The sequence below is a fragment of the Ovis canadensis genome, chromosome 3 (assembly GCF_042477335.2).
Source record: "Ovis canadensis isolate MfBH-ARS-UI-01 breed Bighorn chromosome 3, ARS-UI_OviCan_v2, whole genome shotgun sequence".
NCBI classification, from domain to species: domain Eukaryota; kingdom Metazoa; phylum Chordata; class Mammalia; order Artiodactyla; family Bovidae; genus Ovis; species Ovis canadensis.
The window spans coordinates 211496617-211508219 of NC_091247.1; the positions used below are offsets into that span (position 1 = coordinate 211496617).

General features: G+C 37.2%; 1 protein-coding gene across 1 annotated transcript; it reads left to right on the forward strand.

The window, feature by feature from the left end:
* The first annotated feature begins 2940 nt into the window (after positions 1 to 2940).
* CD69 (CD69 molecule) lies at positions 2941 to 10324 on the forward strand. Its single transcript, XM_069585764.1, has 5 exons — positions 2941 to 3185; positions 5901 to 6023; positions 7168 to 7367; positions 7834 to 7937; positions 9195 to 10324. Exons 1-5 carry the CDS (start codon positions 3122 to 3124, stop codon positions 9301 to 9303), a joined length of 600 nt encoding a protein of 199 aa, XP_069441865.1. The 5' UTR covers positions 2941 to 3121; the 3' UTR covers positions 9304 to 10324.
* The last annotated feature ends 1279 nt before the right edge of the window (positions 10325 to 11603 follow it).

Here is an 11603-nt window from a genome sequence, read left to right on the forward strand (position 1 = left end):
ATCTGAAGTGATTTTGGAGCCCAAAAAGATAAAGTCTGTCACTATTTCCATTGTTTCCCCATTTGTTTGCCATGAAGTGATGGGACTGGATGCCATGGTCTTAGATTTCTGAATGCTGAGTTTTAAGCCAACTTTTTCACTCTCTTCTTTCACTTTCATCAAGAGGCTCTTTAGTTCCTCTTCACTTTCTGCCATAATGGTGGTGTTATCTGCATATCTGAGGCTATTGATATTTCTCCCGGCAATCTTGATTCCAGCTTGTGCTTCAATGAGTCCAGCATTTCTCATGATATACTCTGCATAAAAGTTAAATAAGCAGAATGACAATATACAGCCTTGATGTACTCCTTTTTTAATTTGGAACCAGTCAGCTGTTCCATGTCTAGTTCTAACTGTGGCTTCCTGACCTATATACAGATTTCTCAAGGGGCAGGTAAGGTGCTCTGGTATTCTCATCTCTTTCAGAATTTTCCAGAGTTTATTGTGATCCACACAGTCAAAGGCTTTGGCATAGTCAATAAAGAAGAAATAGATGTTTTTCTGGAACTCTCTTACTTTTTTGATGATCCGACAGATGGTGGCAATTTGATCTGTGGTTCCTTTGCCTTTTCTAAAACCAACTTGAAAGCCTGGCCTGGAGAATTTTGAGCATCACTTTACTAGCATGTGAGATGAGTGCAATTGTGCAGTAGTTTGAGCATTCTTTGGCTATGGAAGATAATTTGTTCAGGTGTTCATGGAAGATCTTACTGAGCACATGTGAGGTAAATATAAATGAGAAAAAGACATAGCCATAAGAAAATCTGAGAGCAAAGGAAACAAAAGAAAAAGTACCTTCTATAAAATGAAAAGAAGTTTATCATTTTCAAGGAACAGAGTGATAGCATAGCTGGCCCATGAGGAACAAGAGGGACCATTGTTGGAGTTATCGACCTGTTAAGACTGCAGTCTTTCTCCTGCTCATAGTCTGCTAATTGTTTTACAGTATTCAAATTTCACAGGCAGTCAGTGTCCAGTTATAAAAAATTAGTTTCACACTTACATGGAAATCATCAGAGAGGAAAACAAACATTTGAAAATGGTGGAACTGGAACATGATTTCTGTGTTCACCCAATACGCTGTTGAAAAGCCCTGCTTTCCATTGGAAGAGACACATAGCAATGACGATCAAATGTGTATTTGCTTTCCTCTTTTTAAAATATTTAGCCACACCACATGGCATGCAGAATCCTAGTTCTTCACCAGGGATTGAGCCCATGCCTTTTGCATTATCTAATTAGCCTACAGTAAATGGTAATTTCCTAACTAGCCTACAGTAAATGGTAATTACTAGCCTACAGTGGTGGAGAAGGCAATGGCAACCCACTCCAGTACTCTTGCCTGGAAAATCCTATGCACGGAGGAGCCTGGTAAGCTACAGTCCGTGGGGTTGCGAAGAGTTGGACACTTACTGAGCGACTTCACTTTCACTTTTCACTTTCATGCACTGGAGAAGGAAATGGTAACCCACTCCAGTGTTCTTGCCTGGAGAATCCCAGGGATGGCAGACCCTGGTGGGCTGCTGTTTATGGGGTCCCAGAGAGTCGGACACGACTGAAGCGACTTAGCAGCAGCAGCAGCAGCCTACAGTGGTGGTGTACTTGATAAGTGTCTGACTCTTGCAACCCCATGGACTGTAGCCTGCCAGGCTCCTCTGTCCATGGAATTCTCCAGGCAAGAATACTGGAGTAGTTTGTCATTTCCTCTTCCAGGGGATCTTCCCAAACCACGAACTGAACCTGGGTCTCCTGCATTGCAGACAGGTTCTTTACCAACTGAGCTATAAAAGAAGCCCAAGCCTACAGTAGATGTCAATTTCCCACCCACTTGACCATAGCATTTTCACAAAGGCTTTATTCTGAAAACAGAATATCTTTATTCAAGTCACATTAATGACAAAATTTGAGGATAGTAAAATTAAGTAGAGCAGTATTTTGATCCTCTCCTTAAATCACCAGATATAGACATTCTGCATTTATTTTGCATTGAGCTTAATAACTTACCTGGATGACATTGATACTATGGTAATATATTTTTATAGTTATTATACTCTAATCTAGCAAATGGAAGAAAAATAGGATAAAAAGATTTTACTAAGGGGAAATAAGGCAGTCCAAATGACAGTCATGCTGCTGCTGCTGCTGCTGCTGCTGCTGCTAAGTTGCATCAGTCGTGTCCGACTCTGTGCGACTCCATAAACGGCAGCCCACCAGGCTCCCCCATCCCTGGGATTCCCCAGGCAAGAACACTGGAGTGGGTAATGACAGTAATATATAACATGAAAATTGAGGAGATAAATGAAATTGATCGTTTAAGATAAACAATTTTAGAACATAGAAAGGAAGTTCCAGCCACAAGGTTTCTATTTCCTGCATTAAAGCAACTACTTACTAGATAACTTACTAACTAGATGACTTAAGAAATTAGTTCCCAGGGAAGAAGTGAACGGCACATTTCTAAAAGCCAGTTTATAGTGCACTAAGTAAAACACTTCCAGACTGGAGAAAGATCCATGAGGATAGATGTCTTAAATCTTTTAGCCAACAATAAATCTTCTAACCCCAAATGGTGTTGGGTTCATAGCAGATGTTCAATGAATATTAGTTGTTAAACTTATGATTTAATGAATGAATGGGATTCCAGGGAAAAATGACTCCTCAAATCATTTCCATCTCAAATATAGGAATCTCTAACTTTTAATTCTTTACTTGGATATTCTATTTCCTAAACTATTTGTTTTCTACAAATTTAAAAAGGATATCTCAGATTCTGGGAAATTCCTGCTTGCCTCTTCATACTGCACCTACATTTGTGAGAAAGCACATTTCAGATGGCAGGGGAAACCCATAGCTTACCACAACAACACATTGTAAACTGTCTGGGCCTCTGGAGCATAAATTAAAGAGAACAGGAGTATCTGAGCGACTAGGAGGTGAGAGGAAGGGGGTGGAGACAACGTAGCTGAATATAAACGTTGAGGTATCTCAAAGACACAGAGACAGAACAAGAGCTCCAGCAGAGAATTTCACTGTAGGTTGGCTCCACCTGGGATTAACCAGGGTGATTGTGACAAGGATAAAGATGAATTCTGAAGATTTTTCTGCAACAGAGACCAGCTCCTTGCACCTGAAAAGAGAACCACAAAGTAGGTCAATTCTTTTTCTCTAAATACTGGTAATATCTATTTATATGTTTATATCTATCTATCTATGATATATACCAGGAGTTAGGGAGAAAATCAAGCTTGCCTTTTGTGGAAAAACTTGGCTATGTTCCATTTGAGCAGGATACAAGAGAAAGTGGGAAGAAGTAAATATTTCTTTATCTATGTGAACACAGAATACCTGAGACATGAAAGGAAATCACAAAGGTGAATTTTAGAAACTCCTTAAAGATCTGTCTCTTTGTTTTATTTTATACCATCTCAGTTTTTCAGATTTAATTAGAAAATCCCCTCCCTAGCCCAGTGAACAATTTTTTATAACCATCTGGATATCCCCTAGGAAGCACTGCCTCTCTTTATGAAAAATTCTATTTTTCTTTTTAAATTTTTAAATTTAAATTTATTTATTATGTGAGAGAATTCTATTTTTCATATAAATAATTATGTTCTTGACTGGCTGAACCTTGTACCATTGTGTGCTTTTCGTGGGCTTTATCTTGTGTTTTCAAGAAAACATCCTCCAGTTGCTGGGAACACAGGTTTCCAGACTTTGAGAGAATAGCCATATAAGCATCTGAATATTTATAGTGTCCAAAGGCAATTTATTTTGAGAACTTCATAAAGAATTCTTGAAAACACAATCGTCTTCTCTAGTCCTATGGGTGCTCTTTCCCTCCATTTCACTTTTCTATTTGTTGTTGTTGCTGTTCAGGCACTAAGTTGTGTCTAACTCTTTGTGAACCCATGGACTGCAGCATGTGAGGCTCCCCTGTCCTCCACTGTTTCCCAGAATTTGCGTATATTCATGTCTCCTGAGTCAGCGATGCTATCTAACCATCTCATTCTTTGCTGCCCCCTTCTCTTCCTGCCTTCAATCTTTACCAGCATCACAGTCTTTTCCAATGAGTGGGCCTTTTGCATCAGGTGGCCAAAGTATTGGAGCTTCAGCATCAGTCTTTCCAGTGAATATTCAGAGTTGATTTCCTTTAGGATTGACTGGTTCAATCTTGCACTCCATGGGGCTCTCAAGAGTCCCCCAGCACCACAATTTGCAAGCATCACTTCCTTGGCACTCACTTTTCTATTTCATCTAATTGTGGACTTCGAATTCTATATGAATCAGACATTTTTCTTCCTTTCTTTTATTTTTCATCAAAATATGATTACCTTTGCTATATCACTTTTTTCCTTTTCTGTTTGTCTAATCTATCCATAGACCTTTTCATCTCTTGTCACCAGGATTTTCCCATTGTTTTCCAATAACTTTCTTGGTGGAACTTTCTTGACTTATTTAATTTCTCTCTCTCTTCCTCTCATGTTAATGAGGTGCCCCAAACACTAGAAGGTAGGAACTAGAGTTTACTTGTAAACCCAATTATCCAGTAACAAAGAATGTGTTCTGAACAACAGAGGTGAAAATATCTAGAGGAGGGGGTTGTTTACCGAATATGTGTCTACTAGTGTGGTTTGCTTTAGAAAAGCATTCATTGCCTCAGGTAAAACTGTCTTTCACTTAGGAACACAAAATCAAGTGTAGATATTGCAAACCACACAAAATTTTTGGTGACCAGATACCCATAACTTGATGACTCAGCTGAGTTTCCTGAAAGAAAAAAGTATATTAAAAAAGAAAAAAAAGAACAAGGAAACCATTCAATAATAGCATAGTTTAAATAAGAAGGAATTAATTGTAGGAATTCTAAACTTGTCCTGAAATCATCCCAATCTTCTATTGAATATTTGATTTATGAATATTTAGTCTATGCTGCCCTTGTAGCTTTATCAGTGTAAACAATCTTTGAGCACCACCCTTGGGGGATTCAATATGTACTAGAGGATTTGTTTTAAAATTTCTCCATTAATGGACAGGGCTTGTAACCAAACCGGAAGTATACTCTTAGGGGAGTGGTTTGTTGCCTAGGTGATAAAACAAACTGTGAATAACAATAGCCCTAACTAATGAACTAATGATATAACTTAAAATCAGAGAATCACCTCCACAGCTTACCCACTGGATGTCCAAGCCAACAGTGTGAGTCCACTGGATAAGCCAATGGACTCTGACATCCGTGAGCTACTTGGATGTGTTGATACCTGCTGAGGAGCCAGAGATGTTTCTGCATTGAGTTTGAGCCCCTTCATTGAGTCTCACATGGTGAGAAGTGAAACTAGACAGAGAGCTCTGAACTTGCTACCCTAAATACCAAGCGCTGCTTCTGGTAATAGTTGTATGCTGATGAGAAAATAAAGATATGCTTTAACAAGTTGAGAGAAATAGAACCAGATAGGAGTGAAGTAAAGTCTTCTCTTTGAAAATTTGAAAGCAGGCCTATGCTGGGAAAAACAACGTTCAGAAGAGGCAAATGTTGTCTTAACATCCATTGCATAGTAAATTGCTTTGAAGGAAAGCAGCATCTCTGTCTAGTTAAACCTTAAAGAATACAATTATAATATATGTTGAATTTTCATAGCTACTGAGTACATATTTTGGGAAATATTTTATAATCTCATTATTGTGACTGGATTGTTTCATTTCTAGCCGAAAATAACTTATTCAAAATTTGAGGAAACGTAACTTGTACATTTTATATAAGAAAGTAGGGAGACATATAATATTTTTTTTAATGCCTCAAGAGAAAATCAAATGTCTCTTTCTTACTTCTATAGCCTGCCTAATCATCCACTTTCTCTCTTCAGGTCATGCCACTGGGACTTACTCTGCAACATATCATGAAGGATCAATTCAAGTTCCTATCCCATGTGCTGTAGTAAACGTGGTCTTCATTACCACTCTCATCATAGCTCTCGTTGCTCTTTCAGGTGAGTCTGCGCTTCATGAGTTCATCAAAAATTCTGATTAATCTTAGATCATCTCATTTTTCATACATGGTCAATTTCCTAGGAAATATAAAATATGGTTCCACATTCCTTAGATAAGTGATACAACACTTTTCTAGTTTTTAATGCTTTAGAACTATTAAAGATTTTTTATGATTAATATAATATCATGGGATAAAATTACATGTGAGAAGATATTTAACTCTGGAACAAAAGGGGTTGATTTAGATTCTAAACAAATCGATATTTAACTGGAAAAATGTGGGCTGCCCATTCATTGTTGATTAAAAAATGATATCTAAGCCATAGATTAATTAGGAATTGGATAGTCTCTTATCTCAAAAGGCACACAATAGTGGGTATGGATAATTGAGATAATTAAGAATATATCTAGAAGCTTCCAAGAGCTAGTTTTGTTATGGTATTTGAAACATACAGCTATACCAAGATTCATTTGTGTTTTATACACACATGAAATTTTACAATGTTAGGATACATCCCCAGCCATAAACCTTTTTGTATTCTGAATTGCTACCCTGCTAATATTCTCTCTTCTACCTTGCCATATAGAGTTATATCTATTACATCTTCAAATTATTCCTCCTCTGTAATCAGATGCAAAACCTTAATTGAAATTTATAATATACTGGGCTGGCCACAAAATTCAGCTTTTCTGTTATCTGAAACCAACTTTCCAGCCAACCCCAATACCTTATACCTGTTTTCAACTAGAATCAAAAGACTATTTTCAAGATTTTTAAACTTCCCCTCCACTTTCTGACCAAACTGACTCCCTCTTATTTCTTAGAACTTATACAATGATGATGAGGTACAATAAGAGATCAGATAAAGTGAAAAACTGCCTTCTTGCTCTTTACGGAATTTACTTTCCTTTTTTAAAAAAAAAAATCTTTAAATGGAGCATAACCTAAAAAAATTCTGAATCAATGTGCTGTACACCTGAAGCTAATATAGTGTATGTCAACTATACTTCCATAAATTTTTTTTTAGTTCATCTTCTTTTGTCTCTTCCTTTGTCACCTAGTAGAGTATCCCTGAACTACTTTGTACCCTATGGGTATGTGGTTCCATGTGTTGCTAAAACAAACAATTTTTATGTTCACAGTGGGCCAGTACAACTGTCCAGGACAACATGTGTCATCAGCGCCACCAAACACCCATGTGTTTCCATGCTCAGATGATTGGATTGGACACAAGGGGAAATGCTATCTTATTTCCAAGAAAACAAAGAACTGGACCTTGGCCCAAAACTCTTGCTCCAAACACGATGCCACTCTTGCTGTCATTGATTCTAAAGAGGACATGGTAAGATAGCATTCAAAAAGAATTCCATAAAGTATTGCTATTCTTTTTTATTTTATATAGCTAATCTGTGATTTTCTTCTGTTTCCTTCTAAGTGTAGATATTCTGTCTGTCTCTGACCCGGGAAAACTTAGTCACAAAAAACCACATGATCAGTCTGAGGTCCAAATGAGAGTCCAGTGTAGTCTTTAAGTGTGATGTGTTTAGCTTCAAAGATCAGAAATCCAAATGAGCTGAACTCATATAGCACTATTAATCGTTCAGTTCAGTTCAGTTCAGTCGCTCAGTCGTGTCCGACTCTTTGCGACCCCATGAATTGCAGCACTCCAGGCCTCCCTGTTCATCGAGTTAATACAAAAGATTAACTGAGCTATACTGCTTACTAGTTGCAGATTTGAGAAACAGAATTTATTACATACTTATCAGGAGGAGTGGTTTAACATACACTTCCTTTGTTCTTCCTTCAAGAACTTTTTAAAACAATATATGGGTAGAGCTGAACACTGGATCGGGCTGAGAAATGAAGCTGGCCAGACGTGGAAATGGTCAAATGGCCAAGAATTTAACAACTGGTGAGTTTCAAGATATCTCTTTATGCTCCCAAGGCTGCCAGCTCCCAAAGCTGGCAGCTTTCTTGTTCTGTTTTTTTTTTTTTTTTTTAAAGTGTTGTTCTTTATGAGGATTGTGCTCTTAGAAGCAGAGCTTTAATATTCTCTTTTGTATGTTATACTCTGTGGGAAGGGTCTCCAACCTCCAGGATCTAATGCCCAATGATTCCAAGTGGAGTTGATAAAAAATATATATATATATAAAATAAAGTGTACCATAAATGTAATGTGCTCAAATCATCCCAAAACCATCCCCCTGCCCCAGTCCATGGAGAAATTATCTTCCATGAAACTTGTCCCTGGTACCAAAATAGTTGAGGACAGCTAAATTATGGAATTCTTAAAGAAGGGCTTTAATAGTAATATTATCCTTTTTTATCTGCTTGGAGTTCATACAATAAGTACTTCTAATAATTTGATCTCAGTAAATTCTAGTGAAATAAGATTCAAATATTCCAGGTATAATTATGATGATGTAAAAAAAAAGTTCCAATCTAATATTTGTATTTTATTGACAAGTTAGTTTTGGGAACTAACTTTTAACTTTCCCAGTTCTCATATTCACAGGGATAAAAAACAATATTTCCAATACCTATTGGTAATTAGAAGCTTCTGTGGATCTGAGAGAAAAATTGCCCCAAAATTAAAGATGCTGACTTTATTTCCATTACCTGTACATTTTCAAGTTTGAAGGACGCTGTATAAGTTTAGTGTTAATCTTTGTCACTCAGATGTGAATGAATTGCTAGGTCTCTAGTTTCATGAAAATGAGAGATTCAGAGAACTAGTTTAAATCTCTAGAAAAAGAATCTTTAGTATGCCCCACATCCACAAATGGGCACCAGGGGCTGTTACCCCCCAAAATTGTATGAACTAATATGCATGATTGTTGAATGTGTGCACTTTCTGGGAAGTTTCTTGAAGGGTTTGTGCACTCAAAAATGAACAAGAGTCACTCCTGTAGTGACACACCAGCCAAATGAATGGAGCCCTTTACTCTTATGTTTGTATCTTCTCTCCACATACTATTCTTTTCCATCATTGTCTACTGTCTCTACAGATTGTTCTGTGATCATTTGACTGGCGTACTTGCCTCATGCATTCCAGCTTAAAAAAAAAAAAAAAAGCAGAAGCCATCACCACCACCACAAAGTTGATTTTCATATAACTGAACGGAAATGATGGGCTGAAACTAATTCCGGTTTCTTTGCTGTTTGACAGGTTCAACCTTACGGGGTCTGAGAACTGTGCAGTTCTGAACAGTGCAGAGGTCAGCAGCAGAGAATGTGACAAGAATTTACACTGGATATGTAGCAAATCCTCCAAATAAAGAGGAATCATATTTGCTTGTAGACATTTTAACATGGAACTCTAGGAAATGTGACAAGTGTGGGCAAATGCCTCTCTCTGGTCAGAAGTTTCCCATTAAGACTTTGTGAAAACAAGCAAACAAACAAACCTTCGTATTATTTGGGAAACTTTCTTCCACACAAGACTAGAAAAAACGGAGAAAAATTCCAGGCATGTATGCATTACGGAGTACTCCTGCCATGATCTGAAAGTGTCACAGGTTGACTGATAAATCTTGTCCAAGGATGAGATAAATGACTGCAAAGCTTTTGAGTGCACTTTATATTTTTTTGATTCAGAGATAATAAAATAACTAGGTTTAGAGTTATTATTTATTGTTGAATGACTACAAACAATATATGCCCTTCATGCATTTGTACTGTATGAAGGAATTCGATGGTGGTATTAAAACTGAATGTAAGCAAAGAAAATTTTAACTGGTAGTGCAGAGATTTAGTCTAAATGCATTTTACTAACTCCAAGGACATTAGCAAACGGACAAATGTTTATGAAATGAAGCTTTGTAATATTTCTCTCTTTTTAAAAAAGTTTGTCGTTTTCTTTCTTTCTTTTTTTTTTTTTTGTAATTTCTCCCACAAAGAAAGGGATGGTTAGGTATTTATGTTATTCTTTTCACTTCTTCACTGTAAGCCTGTCTTTTTCAAAGGTATATAAAGTATTGCCTTATATACAGTCTCTCACAAAGATAAGGACAAAAAGAATATGAGGAATATTTGTAAAACAGATAAAAGTGTTGGAAACTGTGCAATATATGGTGTGGCAAATCTCTATCAGGAAGGTCTGTATTGTTCAAATCTGGAATAATAATAGTTCTATTGCTTATCAATTTGTGGCTTTCCTGACACAATTATATCATGTGCAATACTTCATGTGAAATATTTCCTAAGTGCAATAAAGTGTGTTTATTTGTTTGTCTTTTGTATCCAGTGCAATTATAAGCTGCTTTTATATATGTTAAAATAAAAGTAAAATAAGCAAAATGGTTTCTAAGACGTGGTGATTCTTACAAAATACATTAAAACTTACATCTCATACTAGAAAGGAAGAAACAGAATAATATAACATTTTTTGGAAGACATACCTATTATAAAACCTTAACTTTATAATGATTTGTACCTGGGAAGTTGTTTTCATGTGTGTTTTCAGAAGGTCTATACAGAAAAATTTCAGTAAATAGTCTAATTGGATTGAGAGGAATTTATGTCAGTTAAAAATTTTTTACTCTATAACTTCATTTTTTCTTTTTTTAAACTTTTTTATCTTGTATTGGAATAAAGAGAGTTCCAGAAAAACATCAATTTCTGCTTTATTGACTATTCCAAAGCCTTTGACTGTGTGGATCACAATCAACTGTGGAAAATTCTGAGAGAGATGGGAATACCAGACCACCTGACCTGCCTCTTGAGAAATCTGTATGCAGGCCAGGAAGCAACAGTTAGAACTGAACATGGAACAACAGACTGGTTCCAAATAGGAAAAGGAGTACGTCAAGGCTGTATATTGTCACCTGCTTATTTAACTTCTATGCAGGGCACATCATGAGAAATGCTGGACTTTGAAACACAAGCTGGAGTCAAGATTGTCAGGAAAAATATCAATAACCTCAAATATGCAGATGCCACCACCCTTATGGCAGAAAGTGAAGAGAAACTAAAAAGCCTCTTGATGGAAGTGAAAGAGGAGAGTGAAAAAGTTGGCTTAAAGCTCAACATTCAGAAAACGAAGATCATGGCCTCCAGTTCCATCACTCCATGGGAAATAGATGGGGAAACAGTGGAAACAGTGTGAGACTTTATTTTTGGGGGCTCCAAAATCACTGCAGATGGTGACTGCAGCCATGAAATTAAAGATACTAACTCCTTGGAAGAAAAGTTATGACCAACCTAGATAGCATATTCAAAAGCAGAGACGTTACTTTGCCGACTAAGGTCCATCTAGTCAAGGCTATGGTTTCCAGTAGTTGTGTATGGATGTGAGAGTTGGACTGTGAAGAAGGCTGAGTGCCGAAGAATTGATGCTTTTGAACTGTGCTGTTGGAGAAGACTCTTGAGAGTCCCTTGGACTGCAAGGAGATCCAACCTGTCCATTCTGAAGAAGATCAGCCCTGGGATTCCTTTGGAAGGGCTGATGCTAAAGCTGAAAGTCCAGTACTTTGGCCACCTCATGCGAAGTGTTGACTCATTGGAAAAGACTCTGATGCTGGGAGGGATTGGGGGCAGGAGGAGAAGGCGACAACAGAGGATGAGATGGCTGGATGGT

Coding starts and splice junctions, on each gene's coding strand:
- CD69 (XM_069585764.1), top strand. CDS start 3,122: ATGAATTCTGAAGATTTTTCTGCAACAGAGACCAGCTCCTTGCACCTG. Junction 6,024..7,167: donor AGCTCTCGTTGCTCTTTCAG/GTGAGTCTGCGC, acceptor TTATGTTCACAG/TGGGCCAGTACAACTGTCCA. Junction 7,368..7,833: donor TTGATTCTAAAGAGGACATG/GTAAGATAGCAT, acceptor TCTTCCTTCAAG/AACTTTTTAAAACAATATAT.